Consider the following 26,629-nt stretch of genomic DNA (forward strand, 5'->3'; position numbering starts at 1 on the left):
AAATCTTTAAAGATGTTACTAATACTTAGCTCACCTAAAGCCAATTATTATTTAAAGAATAGTAGTCCTCTTTTTACAAACTAAACTTAGGATAGACTAACTTGTTACTAGTTAAAAACTGATTATACCAATTCCTATTTTAAGAAATCTCAGTTTTTGATCAAAACAAGATGAAAAAAAAAAAAAAAAAGTTGGCTTCTGTATTGTTGAAGTACCTAGACTGATGCCCAGAAGCATGACCACAATCCTTATGAACATATGGAAAAGTTATAAATCCAATTCATCATTTAGACTTTTACATTGCCAGTGGTGGGGGGGGGGAAAAACAACTTCTAAACTCAATTGCAAAAAAAGGCTTTAACTTCTAACTCTACAATATAATTTTTAAATCTCTTAAAATTTTCCCCTTGGAGCAAAATTAAAATCCATGCTGTTTTCTGCATGAAAGTCCCTTCAAATATTTGGTCATAGCTGACACTTATTCTTATGTTTCCTTATTATTCTTCTCTTATCTGTGGCGCTCCTGAGATTTATTTTGAAATTTGGCTTTGAATCAACTTCTAATTTTTCAAACTACTTCATCTAACTTCCTATTATGATTACCAACAAGTATAACAATTAAAACAATCATTATTTGGTTGCTCAGCAGAATTCAACAGTTCCTACTACTTCTAAGACACCGATTTATTTTTATGGAAATGCCGGTGAAACTGAGAGAACAACTCATTCATTAATTACTTTGCTTTTCTTTGGTGACTCAAGTATCTCTTTCAATCCCTTATAGTCTAGTTCAAAATTGAATTCTTCTGATATTGAAGGTGTGTAAATCGAAGCCATCACTCATCATTTTCTTTCTTAGTTTCTGGGACTTATTCCTAATACCCCCCAACATTGATTTCCTGTGGTGGCTCTAGTATTTTTTCTGTCATTTGATGGTTTTGATTTGAAACACTGAAACCTTTTATTGCTTTTTTTCCTCAGCATCTACATTTAATTCTTGTAATAATTTTTCTGAGGGTCCTGAATTTCTATCAGATATTTCTAATGTTTTGCCCCCTTTATTTAGTGTCTCTATAAAATAGCTATCAGACCATCAGTCTTGTGCTGCATCTCAAGGAGTGGGTATGTTTCTTTGCTGAAAAAAAAAAAAAAGTGGTAGAATACAGATAATTATGAAAACAAGGAATATGCTTCCCTCACCAATCTTGAGAGTAATTCTTCTTTATGAAATATGGAGAAATTAAGGTCTACCCATTACCTCTAATAATTTTATATTCTCATGTTTTCTTGGTCAATAATATTGAACATACTTAATAAGATGATGCAAATCTTTACCTACCCAGGTAAAATACATGTGACAGTGCATGTGAATGTGACATAATTAACTTACAGCTAGTTTGACTGGAATATAGAGTGCATGAAGGATAGCATGTGAAATAAATCGGGAGTTTGCATTTAATCCTAGAAGATCCAGAGAACCAACTAAAGATTTGGGGCACAGTGGGGTTAGACTAGCACTTAAATAGGAGAATAACTGAAAACTCTTGTGAAGGGAAGGAGAGGGGCTAGAGAGGAGACCAATTAGGAAGGTATTTTAATACTTAAGACAAGAGGCAATTAGGGCCTAAAAAAAAAAAAAAAAAAAAAAAAAAAAAAAAAAAAGCAGGATGTTGGCCATGTGAGTAGGGAAAAAAGGGATGGATATCCGAGCAGGGAGAAGTGACAAATCTTGGCAACTGATTAAACCAGGAGGGGGGGAGGTGAAGAGTCAAAGATTAACTTTCTCCGGTTGTTAAATATAAGAAATGTTTAAACTGCAGTGTCACAAGAAAGTCTGCATTGTACAACTATATTTAGATGGTATTTTAATCATTATAAACTACAAAATATCTTCTATAGATGTGTAATAACTGACTCAGTTGGGGTCTAACTCTTCAGGTTGAAGGTTAGCTATGGCATCTCATGACACCATCCAACGGCATGAAAGGAGCTAGTGTTTGCCAGGAAGACTACAGATGCTTTGGGGATTACAAATAAAGAATTCTGTAAAAAATTTCACTGAGGGGAAGCTAGGTGGCGCAGTGGATAGAGCACCAGCCCTGAAGTCAGGAGGACCTGAGTTCCAATGTGGTCTCAGACACTTAACACTTCCTAGCTGTGTGACCCTGGGCAAGTCATTTAACCCCGATTGCCTCAGCAAAAGAAAAAAAAAAAGTTTCACTGAAAAAGGAGAAAAAAAGAAAAACCAACCACATTCATCTGAAGTGCGCTCATGTCCTGAAGGTGTCTGAGGGTGTTTTTTACAAGACATTTCTTCAATAATAATTGAATAATGAATTGAATAATAATGAAGGAAAATGACACATTCATGTATCTACTACATGGGGTAGAAATATATGCAACAATTGTGTGTGTGTGTGTGTGTGTGTGTGTGTGTGTGTGTTTTATCTCCCACACTCACTATTAGTAAAGAAATCACTTTTCAAAGTTCAGGGGATCCAACCTAGGCAACAAACTCTTGACTCTCATTCCTATTTCAAATAATGCAACAGACCCACCAACTCTCACTATTGATTTTTTCAGAACAATCTGAGGACAGCTTCCCTAATTTCAACCTCTTCCTGGAGATTCTCCTCTTGTAAGGGTGCGGGGAAGGTAAGTTCTCGTTAAATAATTCGGGTCTTAGATGGAACCCCAAAGAAACTCTTCCTTTTGGCTGGTGATCCGTCGCTCCTTGCTCCTATTATCTTAAAAAAGACACACATTTATATGTTCTTTAAGTATCCATTATCTGCATGTTTAATATGCTTATCTTATATATACGCCAAATGCAACAAAAGGCTTAATAAACTTCCCTCATTATACAGAGCACAACAGGATAGGAAGACCACAGATGCAGACACATACTTAGAAAGCTTTTTTTTTTTTTTTAATTGGATATGAAGAGTTCAGATTCTCCCTCCTGCAGAGGATGAGTCCGGGTTGCCCTGTCACCTAACTTTGAGCCATCCCTCCCAAAAGTGTTATTAAAGATTAAGTGTTGCCTTTCAAATGTTCTCTTCCAATGGCATCTTTGCTTGGGTTATGGAAGGAAGAGTGGGTAACAGAGCTAAAAATCCATGAGAAGATTTATTGGGAGACAGGCAACAAGCATCAAAACTCTCCCTCTGTCTATAGAACAAGGACCCAACTCCACATGCCTTATAAATGTCTGTATGTGAACAGAAATTAGATTTATCTCGCTTTTGTAAAGTCTGGCTATGTAAACTTGAAGCAGCCTTTAAGATCGCTGATATCAAACTGATATGGGTACAGAAAGGTTATTTTAGCTGCTTCATCACCACTTGATGAAGGTGGGCAAAAAAAAAAAAAAAAAAAAGGCTTCCTCATGGGCTAATTTGGGAAGGAAAAAGGATGTTTTTTTCCGGGGGGCTGACCTCTGTCCTCCTCCTTTCTTCTCCCTGAATTCCCTGCAGCCAGCCCCTCACTCCTGCGTTTTTGGGGCACCTTGGGCCGCCCCACCTCTTGGCCTGGCCTCTCAGCTGGGAATCGCTCCGCTCCAAAGCGCTCTCGTAGGGGTCCTCAAACCACCGTTCTCTCTCGTGGCTCCTCCCGGCTCAAGGCGGGCCCAGGGCTCCCTCGAGCCAGGCTCCTGGGCAGGACTTTGGCATTGAGGGTGTTCAATGGCCCTGGCTCCTGGGAGAGGCTCTGGAGGGGGACGAGTGGAGGGGCTCTGCCTTCTGCTCTCCACCACCCATGCTGACCCGAGGCTTGGGCCCAGATTTTCTGCTGCCGGGGTAGCTCTGCCGGCCTCCTTGGTGGCAGTCACTGTTTAATTCTCCTTCATCAGGCCAAAAGGTTTCTTCAAAAGCGAGAGATCATGGTTTTCATTCTTCTTTGGAAATGTGGGACCCACATTCACGTCCCCACTGCAGTCGGCTGCTAGATGGATGGGAATGGAACTTTTTTCAGTGCCGTTTGCGGTACTTTCTTTGGGTTCTTTCTTATGTCAGGTTGGAGTTTTCCCTGCAAGATGTTCTTCCACGTTTTCTGAAGCATCATCACACTTTTTAGGTTTGTCTGCATTCATTTCCTCTAGATTGGTGAGAACGGCCTTGTGTTATTTTCTTCAGAGTGTTCTGTAGAGATATCGCTGAAAGAAAGGCACTGTTTGTTCTGTATTGGGGGAAAAACAACACAAGGGCGGTTCGAAAATATTTTCTTGGAATGTTATTACTAGTCATTGGATACTTCAAAGTAAAATGAAGAACTTTCCTCCAATGATTGTTTTTTTAAGTCTATAATTGAATTCTTTAAAATGACCCATTTTACCTCCCCCCCTTTTAAACCTTCTAAACACACATATATACAGGTATGCAGCATCCTAAGAAATAATCTTTTATACTGAGGTCTTGTATGTAGACACAATGTACACTCATACGTGTCAAACTGGCCGGAGCCTGTGCGGTTTCATAACTGGGCTGGCAAATGAATGGGCTTCAGAGGATCCACAAAACTCCAGGACTTTAAAGTGGCGGCCAAGAAAACCTCTCCTGAGTCTGACGCGAGGCCTGAAATCTCGCGACAATTCGGTGTTAAATCGCATAAGGTGCTAGCAGTAACGTCAGAACTGTCCGTCATCAGCCAGGCCGGGAAGCGCTGGCGCCTCTAGAACGTTAGAAAACCAGGCTTTCAGACTTCCTGGGTTCGGGTTCTTAGGCCCTAACCGGCTGCTTTCCTTTGCTGTGAAGGCCGGTTCGTGTTCAAGTCTGAAGGGGTAGGATGGTGTCATGATGATTTCCCCTGAGAAGCCTGGCCCGTGGCTGGCTCTCTGGTGACTGACGTATACAATGCACGACCTAGTGCACGTGAATGGGAAGTTATTAAGCTTTAAAAGTCGGCACTTCACTTCCGTCTAGAATCCCCAGGCATATGTTTGATTTTGCCCATTTAATGGAGACCTCGGGATTGATTTTGTGCATTTCAGAGGAAGGCGCCTACAGTAGCCGCGGCTTAGACCAGTCCGTAAGACCGAGAGCTCTCGGCAGGCCGGCTTCGCTAACTCCAGTCAGCCCAAAGCAATCGAATAGTTGCGGCTGAGGAAACCTTTTATGTGACGGTGGTGACGTGTGGGGCGTGGGTCACCAGCTAAGAAGAGAGGAGGGGGGGTGAGATATATGCGTCATTATCCGCAATAGAAAAGAAATCTGGAAAAAGAAATTCACTTTACCCCTCCCCCCCCTCCAGGAGCCATCCCACAAGCGGTGAAAAAGGAGCCACAGAAACACGCCCCCACAGGGGGGTGCAGTCTCCAACCCCCTCCCCCCGCAGGCGTCACCACAGGGCCTGGAGTCACCGGGGTCCCGGTCCACGCGGCCTCAGGCACGGACCCGCTGCGCCCCCTCTGTCAACCCGCCGCACTGGCTTTAATCTCGTCTCATGCAGCAGGCTGTCGGCGCGCCCCCCCCCCCCCCCCCGCAGCCCCCAGACCCAGCGCCCCGGCCCCGCCAGCACCTTATCAAATGGGGGAGGGGGCAGAACCCCAGTGTTTTCACGGGGGCCACTTCGCCCCAAGTATCTCATTAACTGCACCCCCTGGGCGGGGGGGGGGCGGGCAAGGACGCCCCCTCCCACTGGAGCTCCCCACTTTCTTAAGTCCCCATCTGCCAAACTTCGGCCTCCCTCCTCCCGCCTTCTCTTAGAAGCCAAAGACTTTGATTGGTGAGGGGGCGGAGCCCCTCCCTCTAAGGTCCAATGACCAAAGGTGGAGGCGGGGCCTCAGAGCCGTTGAAGCAGAGAAGCGGGAGTCTGCGTAAGGGGCTAGAGCCAGAGATTGACTAGACCCGTGTTTCCGCCCCCAAACAGAAGCCAATAGGAGAGACTAGAAACAGATTGACTAAACAAGTGGTCCCGCCCCTAAATTGGAGCCAATAAGAGATGCTAGAGCCAGCGATTGACGGAGCCAATAAGAGAGGCTAGAGCCAGAAATAAAGTTGACTCGTGTTTCCGCCCCCAAACAGAAGCCAATAGGAGAGACTAGAACCAGAGATTGACTAAACCGGTGGTCCCGCCCCTAAACCGGAGCCAATAAGAGAGGCTAGAGCCAGAAATTGACTAGACTCGGAGTCTCGTTTCCTTTGCTAGATTGCGAGACTTCTGCGCCCTTCTTTTAAAGTTTTCCCGGCTATTCGCCTGCTCGCTGGCAAGGTGCCGAGGGGCCGGCGCGGAGCTCTCTCCCAGCCCCGGGGGCCGTCACGGTACAGAGACTGGAGCCCGTTGTACGGGGGCCGCCCGCCCCCCTCGCTGACGTCCGACGGGGGGGGGGAGGTTTGAGGGACGGGAGGGGAAACTGAGGCACGTCCGGACGGGGACCGCAGCGGTCGGTGACTGCTCCGGGCAGAGAGCCGGCCCATTCTCCCTTCCGGAGGCTGCCGGAAAGCCCCAGCAGGGGGCGAGCTGCTTGTGGAAGGGGGCCCGGAACGGCCGGACGAACTACCGGTGCCTCCCTCCCCCAGGCTTCGGGAAGCCTGGCAGATTATTTCAGCAGCTCCCACTGAAGTGTGAGTCGTGGTCTGAGAGAATCCAGAGACGTTTTCTTATCGTCACAAAAGTTTGTATATTTACGCCAAGCTAAAAAAAAAAAAAAAGTCCCTGAAGAGCGGAGGCTTGGGAGTTTTTTATGCTGAAATCTGGGGCTCAGCGGGCGAGGCCGTAAATTATACAAGAAAAGTAAGGGCTTTTCACCCAGGAAGGAAACAGGGCGGCCTTTAGCTGCTGGCAGAAACACTGGGGGTTTTCAGGAGGCAGATAAGGAGCAACAGACCAGATCCTTGGCGAAATAGGCAGTTCTGAGCAGACCCTTGGCTCTGGCCCATCACTGCCCACGAGGGCTGCAGCTGTCGCCAGCGTCCCAGAGCTTCAGACCTGCCCCTTTGGCCCCGGGCTCCCCGGGCATCCTGGCACTGATGCGGCTGTCCACTGAGATCTCGCTTGTGCCCCCGTCTGGCTTCTGCTGAATACAGCATAGAACCGGCCCCGGGACGCCCCGCTGGCTGCAGCGCCCTCACCCCCTCCTGGCAGCGGCGCCCGCGGTCTCCGCTCTCTCCCCTTCCTTTCTGACCGGCCACAGGGCCTCCATCCAGTCCGGTCCTGTACCCCCGTCAAGCCCCCAGTCTCTGGGGACCTCCTTAGTCCTCTGGGCCAAAGGAGCCCCATTGTCCTATAGAAAGTGACGAACAGCCTGGTTCTAGAAAGAGCTGCGAAGAAACAAGCGGAACCAGGAACGCACCGTGCGCGGCTAGAGCGAGTGCGACGCTCGCTTCTCAGCAGTTCCGTGATCCCCGGCAGCCCGTCCCTCCCCTTTTGTCCTCTGTTTTTTCCTCTCTCGTGACTTTTCCCTTTTGTTCTGATTTTTCTCTCCCGACATGATTCTTAAGGAATGTTTTTGGTTTTGTTTTTAAATAAAAACTGTACTGGCTGTGGGACCCTGGGCAAGTCACTTAACCCCAATTGCCTCAGAAAAAAAAGGAAAAAAAAGTCCATGTATAACTAGAAAAAACCTTTTAGAAGAAGCCATGTTGCATAGTGGAAGCAGTCACTTGCATTTAAAGTTAGCCGGACTAGGTCCAAACCTCAGCTACTGGATTTTGCTTATTTTACAGAAGGGAAAACATGTGATTTCGGGCGGGTTGCTGGACCTCAAGTTCCCTTTTCTGTAAAATGGAGGCGCTGGACTAGAATTATTCTTAAAGCGCCTTCCAGCTCTAGAGCTGCGATCCTGGCTCCAGAATGGGGGGTACTAGCTATCCTGTTACATATGGGAGCGGTGCTTTGGCCTTGGAGTCTGGAGAACCTGGATTCGAATCCCGCCCAGCTCCTACTGTGTGCCAGGCACTCTGCTGAGTACTTTATGCATAGCTCATTGGTTCTTACATTCTGGAAAGTAAGTGCTGTTATTATCCCCACTTTACAGATGAGGAAACCTAGGCAAGCAGGATTTAGTGACTTGCCCAAATGACTAGGAAGTGTCTGTTTTCAGGGGGTTTCCTTTCTAGGGGGGAGGGAATTAGGGATAAATCAGATAAACAGACAACCATAGACATGATAGTGTGAAAGAGGGCGCACTAATGGCTGTCTAGAAGGGCGGCCTCTGAACTGAACTTTAAAGGAAGCTGAGGATTCCAGGAGATAGAGATGAGCAGGGAATGTATCCTAAGCACTGGGGCTAATCCCTACCCAGGTGAGGTAGGCTATGGAATGTCCCAGAAGGGGAGCAACAAAGGTCAGTTTGGCTGTAATGAGAAGTTTATGAAATCTTCCAAGAAAGAGTGGGAGAGAGGAAGAAAAAAATTAGGGAGGGAGAGAGAGAAGAAAGGAGGGGGAGAAAGGAAAGAAGTAACCTTTATTAAATCTGCATGGGAAGACCAGCCCTTGGTTTTGAAGGACGTTTAATGCCCCGCTGAGGGGCTGGTGTCTTGTTCTGGGAGTGATGGGGAGCCATTGGGGCTTCCAGAGCAGGACGATGCTGTGAATAGATCTGAGCTTTAGGAAGATTCAAGAAACCGTTAATAATACCAGGCAAGCAGAAAACACAAGGCCCAGGAGCTGAGCCTGTCTCCGTGACATGTTTTCTAGAACATCCCACTGTTGCTTGGCTCAGCCCCCACTGCTCTCATCTACACTAGGTGGACTTCCTCCCCTCTCCTCTCCTCCAATACTTCCTCCACCCTCCATCCAGTGGCCACAATGATTTTCCTAAGTATAATCAAGCAGCCAATTAACAGGCCTTCACTGACTGTGTGCCAGGCACTCTAGCAGGCGTTAGGTGTCCAAAGGAAAAAAAACAGAAGAGGTTTTGCCTTCGAAGAGTTTACACTGAGGGGAAAAAAGCAAGAACATCTAAAATTAAATACAAGATCATTTCACAGCAAGGGGAAGAGGAGGCCCAGGGATACACGTGACCCGGATCACTCGAACCCCAATCTTCATTAAATCCCCACTGCTCTGAAGGAGGAAGTCCGAACACCTGGCTCTGACCTTTAAAGCCCTCTATAATCTAGAGCCTGCTTTTTCAGCCTTATCACCCATTACTCTACCACAGTCTTTCAAGCCCCTCCCCTTCCTGAACAGGTCCTCCTTGCTTTCCCATCTCCATACCTTTGCCCACATCGTTGTCCCTCTTCTCTGCTAGATCCTAGTTCACAGCCACAAGGTGCTCTGTTGCATAGGGGCTCTCCTTCCTTTTTAAAGAAAATCTCCTATTTGCTTTCTCCTATTGATGGGGATGGGGTGTAGCTGAGCCCCGCTCCTGCTGAATCCTCTGCTTTCATGACGGGAGCAGGGCCCTTCTGTGGGCCTTACCTCTTTTATGAAAGATGGGATTAGCTCCTTCCAGTTCAGTATTATGATTCCCTTCAAGCTCCCAGGCTGGGCTGACTTTGTTTATTGATGTTTTTGAAAAAGGGAGAGGGAGAGAGTTAGGAAGGAAAGAACATTTATTAGGCGCTTACTATGTCCAAGCACTAAGTCTACCTCCCTTCCAGGAGGTTTCCTTCCAAAGGGGGAAATACCTGGCAGAGAAAGGGTGGCGGTGTGTTGGTCCAGAAAGTTCTGGAGCTCCAGAGGGGCTGGGGAGAGGTTCTCCCCTCGGGATTAGTGGGAAGTAAACCAGGAACTAAATAACAAAGGGTTGGAATCCACAGACCAGACAGTCTTTCTCAGCATCTCCTCCAAGCAGGACCTTGGCTTTCTGCCCCTGCTCCCTCCCTGCCCCCCCCCCCCAGCCCCAGAGGCCGGACCCCCAGCCTTTTCCGCTTCTCCCATCCCTGCTCTTCTTCAGTTTTTATAAGAAACTGGACTTTGGTCCCACTCTCTGCCCTCCCCCTCTCTGTGAGCCTGGACAAGGCCGAGCTTCCCAGGGAGCCTCAGCCCCCCCAGGGCTGTAGAGAGGTGATGATGGCCTGAGCCAGCCTCCGAGGGGAGGGGACTGGGAGGCACGGGAAGGGCGTTGGGGAGTGTCCCACTCCCACACTTAGTGAAGGGAGTTGAGGGGAATGGCTAAGAAGGCCCGCAGAGCTAGTAGGGCAGCGGGGGTGGGAGTGGGGGAGGTGGGGGGCTGTCACCAGGAGGAAACCAGGTGTGGAAGCAGCCGGAGGGGAAGAGGTTCGGCTGGACATAGGTGTAGTGCTTCCTGTGATGTGGAAGGGGCCGCAGAGGGGACACTGAGGGGATGGGGGACTCAAGGGAGAGAGCAGTGGGCTTCGAGGGGCCGGTTTGTCCGCAGATGGGGCCGGAGGGAGGGCGGGATCCCAGGGAGGGGGAGCCCATCACCCGCTGGGAGCGCCTGAAGGACTGCAGAGGAGCTGGAGAGGATGGAGTCCTCCCAGGACCTCCGTCAGCTCAGGGAAAAGCCATCCTGCTGGTCCTGACACACAGTGTGTGTGTGTGTGTGTGTGTGTGTGTGTGTGTGTGTGCAGGGGCCTTCTCTCCTGCCTTCATTCAGGACTCAACCTACCCCCAGCCCGCCCCAAACCGGTCAGCTCAGGGAAAAGCCATCCTGCTGGTCCTGACACACTGTGTGTGTGTGTGTGTGTGTGTGTGTGTGTGTGTGTGTGTGTGTGTGTGTGTGTGTGTGCAGGGGCCTTCTCTCCTGCCTTCATTCAGGACTCAATCTACCCCCAGCCCGCCCAAAACCAGTTCCCCGGGTCCCCTGGCAGGCCTCCCAAGGCCACCGCCTGCCTTTGGCACATCCCAGGACAATGTGGGAGAGGAGTCCCTGAGATGCCCGGGGCCTCAGCGGCACAGAACGTCCTGCCAAGCCGGGCCCAGGGCAGCAGAGGGGAACTCGTCGGACCAGAATGGGCGTCCCTCCTCCCCTTCCCTGGTTGGTCCTGATGACACTTCCAGGCCCAGCCCCACGAGGTGCCCTTTAGCAAGCCCCAGGCCCTGCCCAGCCGAGGGCCCCAGAGACACAATTCAGGGGTAGAAAGAGCCCTGACTGGGATCCCGGAGGTAGGAGGGGGCTGAGGTCCCCAAAGTCCCTTCTATTGAGGGGTCTTTTTCTTTCTCTGACTCTCTCTCTTATTCCCTGCCTCATCTTTCTCTTCCTTCCTCCATCTCACTTGTTCATTCGTTCTCTCTACCCAATCCTCTCTCATTTTCCATCTCTGTCTCTGTCTCTTTGTCTCTGTCTCTGTCTTTCTGTCCCTGGTCCCATCCCTTGTCTCCCTCTGTCTCTTCTTCCTCCCCTTTTCAGTTGTTTCCCTAGGAGGGGGTGCTCACGCTGGGGTGGGGGTAGGGGGAAGAAGCCAGAGGGGGCTCTCTTAAAGACCCTGCTCCCTCCCTCCTAGTCTGTATTTAATGGAGCCAGACTGCCTAAACTTTGACCCCTTGCAGGGGATGGAGAACAGAAATAAAAGCTGGCTCCCTGCCCTCCCTCCCCCCATCCCACCTTGCAGATTACGAAGCACGGCCCCTGATTGGAAGTCTTGGCTGGGGCCTTGGGGAGTGCTGAAAGGGCGCCCTTCACATCCCTGCTAGTCCCCACACAGGGCTGTGGGACCCTGAGAGGGGTGTGGGGGGGGGAGGCAGCTTTATGAGCGACTTCCTCCTATCTGGTTAATGTGTTTGGAGTCAGGAGGACCTTTCATGTTTGAATCCTTAATTGGAGATTTGCTGAGAGACACTGGGCCAGTGACTTTCCCTCTCTGGGCTGTTTCCATCTTTAGAAAATGGGGAGGGATGAGGAGGATGGTCTCTGGCTTCCCTACACTTGAGGAAGGACTTGTGAAGGAGGGGGCACCCTGAAACATCTCCCCTCCCCCAACAGGTAAAGGGGCTGATTTCTTCCCCTACTGCAGTCTCCTGCCTGAATCAAGTTTGTTTTTTTTTTTTCTTTTTCCAAGCCCCCCTTCCCCCCCCCCCATAGTGGGCAGGCTCCTGTTCCATCTGAGAAAACCCGACTCACTTTATAAAGGCCGGCTCCCTCCCTGGAGCTTCTTAAGGGCTTGGAGGTGGGGGAGGTTCCATCTTCACACTTATTACCTGGCCTTTCCCTGCATCTCAAACCTCTGGCTGGCTGGGGGAGCGTAGGGGGCTCCTTCCCCAGGTCCCCTCCACTCAGATCCCCACAGGGCTTCTAAAACGCTTTCCCGGCCATCACCCAGCTGAGTCTTCATTCTACAAGAGCCTGGGGGAAGGGTCCTCCGGGCTGTTCTACAGAAAGGGAAAGGGGACTTAGACTAGAGAGTAAATGCAGTCCTTGTTCCCAGATGAGACGATCTGGAATTGGGAAGGGCTCTGGATGCCGGTCTAATCCAGGCTCTCCATTTACACACAAGGGATCTCCCAGTAGGGGAGCGGCCAGAGATTGAGAGCCAGGAGTCAGAACAGAGACCCTCAAAGACCCGGGGGGCGGGGCAGCAGGAGGGGCGGGGTCCCTGACTCATTCTAGCCCTAACTGTCAGTAAACTCCCAAGGGCTCAGGATCTCGGCAGAGATGCGCCGTCTACCGTGTTGTTCGTCCTTCGCTCCTTCCACCTCAGAGCTTCCAGAAAGCCTCACTGGGCGCGCAGCAGGTGCTTAACCAAGGGGCGAGGGTCAGACCAAACATTAGCGCCTTTCCTCTTTGTTTTCATGGCGCGTGGGCCACTCAGAGCTTTTTCTGAATTTCAATAAAATGTGCCCTCTCCTCACAGCCAAGAGGTCTTTGAAACAAAGCTAAAAAAGAAAACAAAAAACTCTGCAAAACCAACCAGCACCTTGGCTGCGTCCCAGACATTCTGCAATCTGCCACACTCACAGGCCCCACCGCTGGCGCTCATCGCTTCCCAGGATGTTTCCACTAATCTGACTTTCTCAAGACTTTGGGATCCTTCTTTCCTCCTTCTTCTCTTTTTTCCTCCCTTCTGATTCTTCTCTTCTATTCACCCCCTTTCTCTTCTTCCTCCTCTTGTCTTTCTCTTTTCTCCTCTTCTTTATTCTGTTCTCTTCTTCCTCTCCCCATTTATCTCCTTTCTCTTTTTCCTCCTCCTCTTCTTCTCTTTTCTCCTTTCTCATCTTCCTCCTCCTCCTCTTTTCTATTCATCCCCTTTCCCTTCTTCCTCTTCTTTATTCTGCTCTCTTCTTCCTCCTCTTCTATTCATCCCTTTTCCCTTCTTTCCCTTCTTCCTTTTCTCTCCTTTCTCCTCTTCTTTATTCTGCTCTCTTCTTTCTCCTCTCTTCTGTTCATCCCCTTTCCCCTCTTCCTCCTCTTTTCCATTTTTTCTCTTCTTACCTTTCATTTCTTCTTTCCTTTTCACCTTCTCCTCTTCCTCTTTCCCTTTGCTCCCTCTCTCCTGCCCTCCTCCTCTTTCCTCCATTTTTCTTCCCTCCTCTTTCTTTCTCGAATCTCTCTTTCCTTTCTCCCTCCCTCTCTCTTTCCCTCCTCCCCCTCTTTCTCTTTTTCTTCCTTTGGGCTTCCTCCTTGGGCTGCCTACGGGGCCGAGGAGGGTGGACTCTGACTGGCGGGGAGCTCGGATGCAGAACGCCCGGCCCCACAGCCCCACCCTGAGCCTTCTCCGTCCCAGCCAGGGCTGATTAATGATTACAGGCTCGGAATGAAGGCTGCTGGTTCAGGTGCACCTCAAAGTCCACCTTGGCCCTGACCCCCAGCGGAGGCTGTGGGAGATGGAGGCAGGAGCTCAGGAGGCCCCAGCGGAGCCTCCGCAGGAGGCCAGGGCAGTCCTTAACACCTATGACATCTTGGTGGTGGTCTTCTATTTTGTCTTCGTCCTTGCAGTGGGGATCTGGGTGAGCCTGGGCCCTGGGGGCCGGGAATGGGAGGAGGGGAGAGGCAGATCTGGGGCAAGAGGGAGTTGGGGCGGGCCCAGGGCCACTCCACCCTTCCACAGCTGGGGTCCCTCCCGGTGGGGTTCACAGGGGCGCTGATTTGGAAGTGGGGAAGACTCGGTCTCAGTCTTGGGACAGCGCACAGAAAGTCAGGGTTGGGAGAAGCCCTAGAGAGAATTCAGACCCACTTTCCAGAGAGAGAAACTGAGGCCTGGAGGGAGAGAGGGACTGGTTGGGGTTTTCAGAATCAGTCACTAAACCTTTACTGGGCTTCCCCCTCTCCCTACGGGGGGGGGGAGGGGGGAAGGTCTCCCCTTGGTGCGCAAGAGCAGAAGTGGCGACAAAAAGCGCAAAATGAAAGCCTGAAAGCAGGGTTTTCTTTTCGGGGGGAGGCCGGGGAGGGAGCGCGGCCGACGGCTCAGCCGGGCTCCTTCCCTCGTAGTCCTCCCTCCGCGCCAGCAGAAGCACGGTCGGCGGCTATTTCCTGGCGGGGCGCTCCATGACCTGGTGGCCGGTAAGTGACACCCCCGCGGGCGCGCGGGGCCGGCTGCGCGGAGCTGCCGCCTCTGGGCTGGGGGGCGCGGGGCGTTCCGGGGTGTCAGCGCCCGGGCTGGGGGAGAGGGAGCCGGCGGCCTCCAGCGAGGGGCAGGGCCCGGCTGCAGCTGAAGTTGCAATCAGGCTTAAGTGACTTGCTCAGGATCCCCGGCTAGTAAGTGAAAGTGTCTGAGGCTGGATTTGAACTCAGCTCCTCCTGCCTCCGAGGCTCCACCCGCTGCACCGCCTGGTGCTCCAGGGGCTCAGCGTCCCTTGAACAACACTCTGACAGCCGGCGGACCTTTGCTATTGGACACACGCTAACGCTCCCGATTCCTTTGATCCTCAGACATCCTGGTCTCGGGTCACAGCTTCCCACTCACCCTCCTCTCCCCAGACAGCCCCCCTAGCTTAGCGCCGCGCTCCAGAGGTGGTCCGGCCAGCCCACCGCCCTAGTCCTAGGAGCTCTGCCCGGCTACAACCGGCTGTTGCGGCAGCTCCATCCTGCTGAGCCCTCTTAAGCTTGAGGTCCACTAGCACCCTCTGATCTTTCACAGAGTAACTGCTGCTATCCACACTTCTCCTCCCTCATACACGAGAGATTGTTTTGAGCTCAAGTGCAAAGACTTTGGTTTATTCTGTGGAATTTCAACTTATTGGCTCCAGGCCCGGGCTCTAGGCTTCCGGGGAGGTCAAATTCAGCTCCGTGTAGTAGCATTTATCATTCCCCTTGTTCGATAGCAAGAGACTGAATGAATATTGGGACACCTAAGGCTGTGAGTCTGAGTGTTGTCTCGTCATGAAGTGTGATGAAATGTGTAACCTCAAGGAGCTATAGAAATTACTGCTAACAATTATTATTAGTGCTGTCGGGTATTGTTTCCCATGAAGCACTGGGCTTCTCTCATGATGTTCTTCCTGCTGCATTGTTTTCTTGTTCCCAGATAGACCAAGACATACATAGGTGGATGAATGGAAAGCATAATACATACAGACATGCGTGCATATACATAATATGTAATTAGAGATGAAGGCAGACTGGTGCATGGGTGAGGGGAAAGGATAGATAAAGAATAAATAGCTAGGTAAACAACAAATATATACAGAGATTATAGATAGATGAAAAGGATAAATAGAAGAAATGGATAGAGATAGATAGATTGTAGATTAAAAAAAAAGTAGAAGAAAAAATGGATGGATGGAAAGAAGAATGGAAACACAGACAGAGAGATTTATATCAGGTTGGCCAGATCTATTCAGATAAGTTTCTCTCTCTCCTTTTCTAGTTTATACCTTCTTGATTAGATTAGGACAATTCCAAAAATGTTTTCAGTGGCTCTTGTGGGCAGTCCTCCCCTTGCTAAGGGCACACTGCTCTTGTTCAAGCTTGGGTCCAAAACTCCAACTTATATTTCATAGACCACATGTCATTTTAAAAATGACATCTACTCAGTGCTCACTGATTGTGATTAGACTCTGTGAATCTACTCTTAAGGGGCTTGTGATCTGGTAAAGGGGATAAAATAGACATAAAATCTCTAAAACAAGACAGATGAGAAGGGCTGTTGTGAAGAGACAAACAGTGGTCTCAGTTCAGGGGGAGAAAGATTACTTCTAGTTAGGAAAATTAATGGGCACCTCAGACACCATCTTCTTGATTTTCCAAATCTTGTTTTCCTTTTAACACCCCTGAAAATCTCATCTATGGCCCCAAGAACTTTCCTTTCTTGCCCATGACTTCATAATCCCCAAGACAACTAGGCTCGCTCCCTTTCCCTCTAACTCCCTTTATTTCTCTTTCTGCCTCTCTAGCTCTGTCTCTCTAGATGTAACCCTTCTGATCCTTTGTGCAGAAGATTGCCCCTAGGATCCCCTGATCTTCATCTGGTTGGTGGCCTTCCGACCAAATCTAATTACCCAGAAGCCCCGGCTTCAGCCCCACTCCAGTCTGCTCCCGTTCCTTTCAGATTGGTGCCTCTCTGATGTCCAGCAATGTGGGCAGTGGCTTATTCATCGGCCTGGCTGGGACAGGAGCCGCTGGTGGCCTGGCTGTGGGGGGCTTCGAGTGGAATGTGAGTACCCCCCCCAAAGGGATCCCTAGTCCCGGCTGATATCCAGGGAACAGGAGCAAAGCCAGGCTAGGTTTAAATGAGACAGAAAGGGCTTTTCTGTGCCTACTTTCCTCTCTCATTTACTACAGACTGGATTGTGAAAGTTCAAGAGACATAATTTCTGGGTAATTAAGCATTTCGTTAATTGTGGCTAGAGAATAATTAATAAAAGCATGGCCAACCAAAGGTGGATCATGGCAGCCTCTGGATGTTTGCACTTGGAAGAGTGGGCGTTCCCAACAGGTGGTGATCGATTCTGATTGGCTACTAAATTAGTGAGAGGAGTGAATATTATAATGAGGTGGATCTAACATAGGGGGGGTGTGTGACTTGATTGGGTCACTCTCCGTTCCAGAGTCACCCCTAGCCCAGGCAGCCTAGGCAAAGGATCTAGCTCTCATCCAAGCCTGAGTAGAACACGAGGGACTTCCCAGTTCGAGGGGGTCTCAGCAAAATCGGGGAGAATGTTAAATCCAATCCCGTTATCAGCCTATTCTTCAGAGACTGATCTGGCCTAGCAGAGAATAAATTAGGAGAAAGAGAAGAACCCCTGGAATCGATTGTAAGCATAAACGAGAAATGAGCATTTGTCTCAAAGCCCTAGATCCGTTTAGAACGTGGATCTCGGGAAATGGATCCGTGAATGTCGAGCTATGAGGAAATTTAGAAACCGTCTGTCCCTCCCTTTTTACCAATGGAGAAACTGAGGCACAGAGTAGGGGCGTAACCTCCCCAAGATGACCCAGAAAGTTGGCGGCAGAATCCGAACTCCGCTCCGAGGGGGCCTGACTTCCGGACCAACAGCCCCATGCCTCGGCTGGAGGCCGCCAGCTTCTCCCCCCGTGTCTAGGGTCCACCAAGGGAGGGCTCTGGCTTCCCCCACACACACCCCCTTCCTTTGCCCAGGCCACCTGGCTGCTCGTCGCCCTGGGCTGGGTCTTTGTCCCGGTCTACATCGCGGCCGGCGTGGTCACCATGCCCGAGTACCTGAAGAAGCGATTTGGGGGCCAGAGGATCCAAGTGTACATGTCCGTGCTGTCCCTCGTGCTGTACATCTTCACCAAGATTTCGGTGGGTAGAGGGTCCTGCTCAGGAGGCTGCCCTGGTCCCACTCCCCCGAGGCGCACGCTGCTAGGCACTCCGGGGGGAGGACGGTAATCGTACACGGGCCGCCATCGACCTCCTTTGGTCTTCTTCACCCCTGAGGGAGGCAGGGGAGGATCACGGCCTCCGCTTTAAACCTGAGGAGACCCGAGTTATTTAGTGACGCGGCGTCAGTGACCGGTCCAGCACCCGAGCCCCGGCCAGCTCCCTCCGCGCCTTTCTCCCCCCGCGCCTTTCTCCCCCCCCCCTCCTCCAGCCAAGCCAAGGGCCCTGTGAGAGCGGAAGGGAGGGAGGGGTAGAGCCCCGAATGCCTGCGCTGATGGGGGGGGCGCCTTTCCTTCCCCTCCCCCCCACCCTGGCTGTCCCCGCTCCTCTCCCCCAGACCGACATCTTCTCGGGAGCCCTGTTCATCCAGGTGTCCTTGGGCTGGGATCTCTACCTCTCCACCATCATCTTACTGGTCGTGACGGCCGTCTACACTATCGCCGGTAATGGCCCCCGGAGCCAGGAGCGCACACCCGAGGGAGTCAATGGGGAGGGGCCAGAGGAGGAGAGGGGGACCGGAAGGGGAGGGAAAGAGACAGAGAGAGGCAGAGACACAGAGACAAGAGACAGACAGGTAGAGAGAGAGACAAAGACAGACAGAGGTAGAGAGAGGCAGAGACAGGCCAAAAGGGAAGGGAGAGGGAGGGAGGGAGGAAGAGAATGGAGAGGAGAGAGACAAGGACAGCCTGGGGCAGAGCGTGACACGGAGTCAGGTGGACGGACACAGAGTCAGAGAGAGAATCAAAAGCAGAGGGGACGGACAGCGCCTGGACAGGGACCGGGATGAAGATCTCGAGGGGCCCCAGCCAAGCGGAGGGAGACGCAGTGGCCGCAGGCGCCTCCGGGGGGCGCTCAGGAGCGGCCCAGCCTGACTGGGGGACTGGTCCCTGCTGCTCTCTCCCAGGGGGCCTGACTGCGGTCATCTACACCGACGCTCTGCAGACGCTCATCATGGTGGGGGGCGCCCTGGTCCTCATGTTCTTGGGTGAGTGGGGAGGGTGGGTGCTGGGGACAGGGCCTTGTGGGTGCCGGGGGAGGGGTCTTGTGGGTGCCACGGAGGGCAGAGGGGCGTCTTCCCTCGTTCCCGGGCCTCCGGCTCGGGCAGGGTCTGCGCTCGGGCCCGGTCCGCCACGGAGCAGCGGCTCTGGGTTTGCAGGGTTTAAGGAGGTGGGCTGGTACCCGGGCCTGCAGGAGAAGTACGCCGCCGCCGTCGCCAACGTCACTGTGCCCAACACCACCTGCCACCTGCCGCGGCCCGACGCCTTCCACCTGCTCCGGGACCCCGTGGCCGGGGACATCCCGTGGCCCGGCCTCATGTTCGGGCTCACCGTGCTGGCCACGTGGTGCTGGTGCACAGACCAGGTACGTGCTGCTCCTGCCCGGGGGAGCCGGGCTTGGGCCGCCCCACGCGCCCCCCTGGCAGAGGCCTCGCCTTGTGCGGGCCGCGTGGCACAAGGCGCGCTCCGTTGGGGGTGGGGGCCGCGCAGCTCCGCCCACGCGCCCTGCCCGAGGAGCCCCAGGCGGAGACTTCGAGGCTGGCCCCTCACGTGCCCCCGGCCCTGCCGCCCCGGGGGCTGCCACACGCCAGGTGATCCGGGCACTGCCAGTCTGGCCGAGCGTGTGCGGGGAGAAGCCCGTGCCGCCCGGGCCCACGTGGGGGCTGTCTGGCCGCCTGCTGTGCCCCCCTCGGTCCCGGCCCTCCGTGAGCTCGGCCCTGTCCCCACAGGTGATTGTGCAGAGATCCCTGTCGGCCAAGAACCTGTCCCACGCCAAGGGGGGCTCCGTGCTGGGGGGCTACTTGAAAATCCTGCCCATGTTCTTCATTGTCATGCCCGGGATGATCAGCCGCGCTCTGTACCCAGGTAGGGGCCGAGGCGGCGGGACCCCTTATGCCTTCCCTTACAAGGGCCCGTCCCGCCGTCTACAGACCTGAGCGCATGGGGAGCTCACCACCGGCCTGGCCTGCCCCTAGGGACAGCTTACGGGGCGCTGGAATCTGCCCCAGCCCTGTGGCCGCCCCGCCCCCATCCCGCCTCCCCTGGGCTGGGCCCCGGGCTCTAGGCCTAGCCCCGCCCCTCTCTGCCTCTGCCTCCCTTGGTGAGGGAGTCAGCTCTGCAGGGGAGGCGGGACCCCCACATTCTGTCACAATCCAGGTTAGTCAGCAATGATTAAGCCCCTTCTGTGTGCAGAAGGCTGGGGGCGGGCACAAAGCTTGCATAAGACCCTGACCCTGCTCAGTTTAATGTCTGCAGGGAGGGGGCAAGGGGCCACAGACTCCACAGACCCCCCCCCCCCCCAGGCTGCTCACAAGAACCATGGAGGCTGCCATTCGGAGGATGGGCAGGAATTCTCGGGGGAAGGGTCCTGGGGGGGCTGGGGGGGAGGGGCGGTCAACAAGCCCTGGGCCTGAGGCTCAGCTGCCTCAACTGCCCTCTCTGGGGGCGCTCCCAGCTGTGACGGGCCCAGGGCCCCGAGTTCTGTGTTCTAAGATTCCTCCCCGGGGTGAGGTCCCGGGTTCCTACTGCTGATACTCCGTTCAAAGATTCTCCCCCTCATTTCTGACACCCCTGTTCTAAGCCAGCTCTAGCTCCAGAATCCTCCCCAGGCTGCCATGGCCGACAAGAGCCCCTTAGCTGCTTCCTCTGCAGCGGCCCGTTTTCACAAGGGACCTGGAGAGGAGGGCTTGGGATGGGGACCCCCCCTCCCCCCACGGCACAGACCCCTGTCTGCTCCCCCTGTGCAGACCTGGGCCAGTCCGGCCTCCAGCATCCTGGGGGAGGGTCCCTCTGTCTGGGAGGGGGCAGGGTCAGCCTGACTCCCCTTTTCCAGACGTGGTCGGCTGTGTGGACCCCGACATCTGCCAGGCCGTGTGTGGGGCCCGAGTGGGCTGCTCTAACATCGCGTACCCCAAGTTGGTGATGGAGCTCATGCCTGTGGGTGAGCCTCGCCCAGCCCTTGGGCCTGGGAGCAGGGCGAGGGGGGAGGGCAGAGGAGGGGGCAGGGGAGAGGCTGTGGCTAGAAACCTGGGGGGGGGTAAGTGGAGAAGGGGGTTAGCCGGGGCGAAGTTGGGGGAGGGGAGAATTGCCCCTGGGACTCCCCAAACTAAGGTCTCCAAGATTGGATGCTGTTGCCTCCAGGGCGGGGCTGTTTGGGCGCAGGGGGGCAGGGTGGGCTCCTGGCTCCGCCCCTGCCATGAGGGAGAAGCAGCCCCTCCCCTCAGGGAGCATTCCATAAATTGTCCGCCCTGGGACAAAGTCCCAGCTGACTCTCCCCAGTTAAGGTGGTGGGGCGGGTGGTGCCCTCATTACCTTATGCCCGGGTATCCCCAGCCCTTCGCCCAGGCCCGGCACTTAGTGGGCACTGAAATGCTGCCTGTCTGTCCGGGCCACTCCGGGACTTTAGGCAAATCCCTTCCCTGGTCCGGACCTCGGTGTGTCGGGGATAGAAAGTGGGGGCCCTCATCTCTGCCCGCCTGGTGCCCTGCCCAGTGGCTGCCATGGCCGCTGGCTCCCTGGCCAGTCCTGGGGGGTCCCCTGGCCCGAGGGGCGTTGGGAGGCGGCCCGGCCCCCAGCCCCTTCCTCTCCCCCACAGGGCTCCGCGGGCTGATGATCGCCGTCATCATGGCAGCCCTCATGAGCTCGCTCACCTCCATCTTCAACAGCAGCAGCACGCTCTTCGCCATCGACATCTGGCAGCGCTTCCGCCGGGAGGCCTCCGAGCGCGAGCTGATGGTGGTGGGCAGGTGCTGGCCGCCCGGGCTCGCGACCCCCCCCCCAGTCCTACCCTGGGCTCTCACGCCCGTCCACCCCGTCCCCCCCCCCACTCTTCCCTCCCGCCCTCCCCCCCCCACTCTTCCCTCCCGCCCTCCCCCTTGGCCACACTCGGATCCCTCCGCTGAGAGCGGCAGGTGCCCCTGGGAGCCCTGCGGCGGATGAGGAGCCGGCCCCCTGAGACTGTCGGGAGGGCGGGCCCAGGTCCCTCTGCTCCGGTATTTCTGGGCTCTCAGCGGGCGCCTGGGCCGGCGCCCATCTTCCTCTGGGGGGTCCTAGTCATGGGGAAGGAAGAGGGGGAAGGAGCCGCCAGGATGAGCTGGGGTGCCCGGCAGGGAACCTCGGGTCGGGCACAGGGACAAGGGCGGCTTGGCCATGGGCAGGGAAAGAACAGGGTCTCCGGCCAGGTTTTCTCTGAATCCGATCCGCGTCTCGGACCGCACATTACCTGGCCTGTCCTAGCAGGGTGACCCACCCCTGAAGCGGGAGGAGGCGGCTCAGGGTCCGATCAGGGCCAAGGGGCAGGAGGCCGGGGTGGGGGCACAGGCTCCTGAGTGAGCCCGGCTGTGGGGGGAGGACAGCCGCTGTCACCCCTGGGGGAGAGCTGGGGGGAAGCTGAGAGCAGGGAGGGCCCTAGAACAGGGGGTGTCAGGGCTGGGAGGGGCCGAGAACAGAGGATGCAGAGCTAGGGAGAGCCCTAGAATTTGGAGGAAGCTTGGAGACCATTTGGCCTCCCATTTTAAAGCTAGGGAGCCAGAGCCTGCTCAGGTCATGTGGCAGGTTAGGGTGCAGCTGACCTAGGACCCACATTTCCTGCCTCGGGACCCCCACAGCCCCTGGGACCCCACAGGTTCTGGGTCCGGCCGGCCGCCGCCCATGGCGGTCCCAGAGCTCCGTCTGAGGCCGGCCCCCTCCCCACAGGGTGTTCGTGGTGTTCTTGGTGGTCATCAGCATAGTCTGGATCCCCATCATCCAGAGCGCCAACAGCGGGCAGCTCTTCGACTACATCCAGTCGGTCACCAGCTACCTGGCGCCGCCCATCACTGCGCTCTTCCTCCTGGCCATCTTCTGCCACCGGGTCACAGAGCCCGTGAGTGGGGGGGCGGGGAGCTGGAGCCCGGGAGCACATCCGGGCCCTTCTATGAAACATGGCGGGGTTAGCGGCGGAGGGCGGCGCCCATGGACAGGGGCCAGATTCGGGGATACATGAGGCCTTGCCCCAAGCCCTGCTGGCCCCTCACCATGGGGAGTGAGACCTCCCCTATAACATGAGGCCGGTGGTCACAAAGCCTGGGACTCTGTGACCCAGAATCCAAATCCTGGCCCCAGCCTTCTCTGGGCCCTCTCACCTTGGGATCTGTCCGGGTCCCGGGGCTTGAGCTCCCCGTCTCCACAGGGGGCCTTCTGGGGCCTGGTCTTCGGCCTGGTGGTCGGCGCCCTCCGGATGGTCCTGGAGTTCTCCTACGGGGCCCCCTCGTGTGGGGAGCCCGACGCCCGGCCCGCCGTGCTCAGGGACGTGCACTACCTCTACTTCGCCCTGCTGCTCTTCGGCCTCACGGCCCTGGTCATCCTGGCGGTCAGCCTCTGCACGCCCCCCATCCCCGAGGAGAAGGCAGGTGTTCCCCCCAGGGGTCCCACGCCCAGCTCTGCCACAGGGGCGGGCCCCCCACTGGGCAGCAGAACCTGGCTCCTTGTACAGAGGGGGAAGGGGTCAGAGACCCTGCCAGCTCTGGGTGGTCAGCTTGGACCATGGAGAGGAGCAGAGGTACAGGGACGGGGCTGTCCCCTGAGAGGGACCAGGAACAGAGCCCGGAGAAACCTAGAACGGGGGTGTCGGAGCTGGGAGGGGTTCTAGAAAGGAAGTACAAGAGCTGAGCAGGGCTCTAGAATGGGGGATGTCAGAGTGGGGCTCTAAAGCAAAGGATGTTAGAGCTGGGAGGAGCTCTGGAACAGGAAGTGCCAGGGCTGAGGGGGCTCTAGAACAGGGAATGTTAGAGCTGTGAAGGGCTCTAGAACAGGGGGATGTTAGAGACAGGAGGACCTCTGGAATAAATGAGAGGGCTAAGAGGGGCTCTAGAACAGGAGATGTCAGGGGTGGGAGGGACTCCAGAACTGGGGATGTCAAGGCTTGAGAAATGCTCTAGAACAGGTGTAAGGGCTGATGGGCCTGAGGACAGGGAATGTCAGGGGTGGGGGCCTGAAAATGAATGACCGATGAGCTATGAATGAATGCAGGGCTTTCCTGCAGTACCCCGGGCTGAGCCAGACAAGTCTAGCCGGGTGCTTGGGGCTCCCCCCACCCGCCCCTGTGGCCCCTAAGCAGGAAGCCTGCTGTGGCCCCAGGCCCCTCCCCTTGGCCTCTGCCTGAAGCCCTGCATTCTCTCCCTCCAGCTCATCCCCCTGACCTGGTGGACCCGACACCGCAGGGCGCCGGGCCTGGACGGGCACTACCACGGGCACCCAGCCGGGGGTCGGGAGGCAGAGTGGTCGGCCCCGGACAGTCGGGCAGAGGAGAGCGTGTGGGGGGATGGTGCCCTTAAGGAGGAGCCCTCAGGTGAGCTGGGCGGGGGGCGGAGTGGCCCCCCCTGTGAGAGACGGCCCAGGAGAAGCTCCCCAGCTCTGAGGGTTGCCCTGTAATGGGCCGGGCTCAGCTCAAGCCTCCCCAGGAAGCCTTCCTCAGCCTCCCAACTGCCTCCTGACAGTGTAGATGCCACAGCAAGGGGATGCAACCCGAGGAGGGAAATAGAACTGAGGGCAGCGAGGAAACAAGCCCAAGAAAAAACCCTTAATAAACCCCTAAACTGTCCGTCCATGCCATCTCCTCCATTGCAAGTTTGCTGGTTGGGGGAGGGGGTGATGAGTGCAGTCTCCACTTCAAGAGTGGGTCCCCACTGCCGAGCCCCTTCCCATGAGCTCACTGTTAGCCGGGAGACAGGAGGAGCTAAAGCAAGAGCCATTCCCAAGAAGAAAGAGTAAAACTAGATCGGGAGCCCCCTAAAACCTCAGGGCGGACTCTCCCACCAACACTGTCATCGCTGGCAAAGGTGGGACTTAGTCTGGCCGGAGGGAAGCCCACGGTAGGAAGTTCAGATGAGCCACCGCTAGTGCAGGACCCCGGCCCTCCTCCTTCTCGGGTCCCTGCTGACAAGGCCGCTCCCCCCCAGCTCAGCTCTGTGCCGCAGGGGTTCTGCTCTCCAGTCGGAGTCCGTAGCTCCCTTGTGGGCCGCCAGGCGCCAGCTCCACGATGGCGCTTCCTCCTCCCGGCTCTTGCTCTCTCTGCTCTCTCCTAGAGGAAGCGTCCCTCCCTGGGCAGGCGGTCCTGAAGCAGGGCCTATGAGCAGGGAAGTGGATGGAATCTTCCCCTGCTGCTTCTGGCAGGCTTGGGGCCCGTGCTCCCCCGGGCGGTCGTTCTGCTTTGTCTAGATGCCCATAGGGCCGACAAGGTACCCGAAAAGAACCGATCCGCCGTGCCCGCAATGTCGCGGGAGAAAATGTCTTAGCGCTTCCTAAAAGCAGGAGAGCGCGGCGCTTCCTTTTGGGGTTTCCGTGCCTTGTTAGTCTCTCGGTCTGTGCCCTTCCTGGATTACATCAACTGCCCACCCAAAGCGCAGGCGCGAGCGCCGAGCTGACCCAGCGATGGGAAAGGCCGCTTTAGCTCAGCTGGAGCCCAGAGGCCTGGGGGGGGGGGACGAAATCCATGACTGGAACCCTCAATAAGTACTTCTGGGGTGCCCGGCACCGTGGGAAGTGCCCAAGGTGGAAGAACAAATGAAACAGTCCCTAATGGGGGAGACAAATGTCCATATATATATACATATGGAGACACAGGGAGGGAGACAGACAGATATGGACACGGATGTGTGTGTGCATATAACAGAATGAGGATGGAAGTCATTTTGGGGGAGACTAGTGGCTGTGATGGGGCGGGAGGTCAGATCTAGGATCACAGCTGAGGGTTGGAAGGACTCAGTGACCACCTAGGACAAAGCCAAGGCTTCCTGGGGAAGGTGCGCCTGGGCCCCAAGGAAACCGGGGGTGTAGGAGGGAGCCCAGACATGGCGGTCGGTCGGTGTGAAGGCCCCAGGAAGGGCGATGGATGGACACAGGACACCTAGAGCCCTACGTCTGTGTCTCCGAAGGTCGGGCCCGACCTCGCCCGTCTCTCCTCACTCTTCTTTGCCTCGGTCTCTCTCCTCCCAGCCCCGACCCAGTCCTGCTGGCAGAAGTTTTATTTCTGGTTCTGTGGACTTTCCTCCACCCCCGCCCCCGTCCTGAGTCCGGCGGAGAAGGCCGCGATGGAAAGAAAGTTAACGAGCATCGAGGAGACGCCGCTGTGGAGGCGAGTCTGCGACATCAACGCCATCTTTCTACTTGCCGTCAACATCTTCCTCTGGGGCTACTTTGCCTAGGTGGGCCCCCGTCGGTCTGGGAGGGACGAAGCATCTTGTGGCAAACCGCCTGCAAGGCCGGCGTGGGGACTCGAGAACGGAGCCCTGAAAGGGAGCCGAGGTCGTCCTGGGAGGTCAGTCAGGGCCGGACGGGACTTGGCCCAGCCCAGCCGGTCCCCGACCACTGCCCTCTGCCCCGTTGAGTGGTGGCCGGCTGGGAGAGTGCGCTCGAAGCTTCGGCCGTGCCCTCCTGGCCACGTGTGACCTCGGACAAAGGCGCTTCCCGGCTCCCCCACTCCTGTGGCCCGTCCCGGCTTTTGAAGCTCTTTCCTCCCGTGTCCCTGTGAGGGGAGGGGCAGGATCGCCATCCTCACATCACAAACGGGGAAGCGGAATCTCAGAGAGGACCAGAGAGCGAGTCGGAGGGCAGGTCTCTCCCAGCATGTTCCAGTCTCCCAGGCTGCCCCGAGCCAGCCCTCATGGGCCTGGGCCAGGGAGGGTGCTTCCTTTCCCCCCCCTTTCAGTGGGTCCTGGCCCATCATCTCCTGAGTGCCCAGGAGGGCCCGAGGCCTGCCGGGAGCCCAGAGACGGGGGCTGGGAAGGTGCTCACCAGGTTCTGCGTCTCCCTCCCTTTCAAACTCCTGCCTCCGTCCCTTCCTGCTCTGCCCTGCTCTGGGGTGACAATGCTGCTCTTCCACTCAGTGGCTCCCACTCTCAAGGGCTGAAATCCAGACTCTGCCCTAGTGAGAGGGAAACATCTCGCCTCTGGCCGAACCAAAGACCCTCGGCTCCTCACGCCCCCCCTGCCCCCTCTCTCCTCACGCCCCCCCCCCCCCCCCCGCCCCCTCTC

The 26,629-nt window shown here is 55.3% G+C and overlaps 1 protein-coding gene across 4 annotated transcripts; it reads left to right on the plus strand.

Annotated features, from left to right (window-relative positions):
- Positions 1-10,820: 10,820 nt before the first annotated feature.
- SLC5A9 (solute carrier family 5 member 9) lies at positions 10,821-26,629 on the plus strand. Of its 4 annotated transcripts, XM_074297167.1 has the most exons (17): positions 10,833-11,010; positions 11,727-11,827; positions 12,477-12,575; positions 12,696-13,788; positions 14,270-14,341; positions 16,329-16,433; positions 17,379-17,543; positions 17,959-18,064; positions 18,526-18,606; positions 18,778-18,983; positions 19,348-19,483; positions 20,451-20,558; positions 21,213-21,363; positions 22,313-22,481; positions 22,788-23,003; positions 23,783-23,945; positions 25,592-26,629. In XM_074297167.1, the coding sequence occupies exons 4-17, from the start codon at positions 13,666-13,668 to the stop codon at positions 25,798-25,800; spliced, it is 2,010 nt and encodes a 669-aa protein (XP_074153268.1). In that variant the 5' UTR covers positions 10,833-11,010; positions 11,727-11,827; positions 12,477-12,575; positions 12,696-13,665; the 3' UTR covers positions 25,801-26,629. The 4 variants fall into 4 exon arrangements, with proteins under 4 accessions (XP_074153271.1, XP_074153268.1, XP_074153269.1 ...); XM_074297168.1 differs by lacking the exon at positions 12,477-12,575 and having other exon boundaries at positions 13,589-13,788; XM_074297170.1 differs by lacking the exons at positions 11,727-11,827; positions 12,477-12,575 and having other exon boundaries at positions 10,821-11,010; positions 13,589-13,788; positions 21,213-21,355; positions 25,592-25,727.

The sequence above is a fragment of the Sminthopsis crassicaudata genome, chromosome 2, assembly GCF_048593235.1.
Source record: "Sminthopsis crassicaudata isolate SCR6 chromosome 2, ASM4859323v1, whole genome shotgun sequence".
Lineage (NCBI taxonomy): Eukaryota > Metazoa > Chordata > Mammalia > Dasyuromorphia > Dasyuridae > Sminthopsis > Sminthopsis crassicaudata.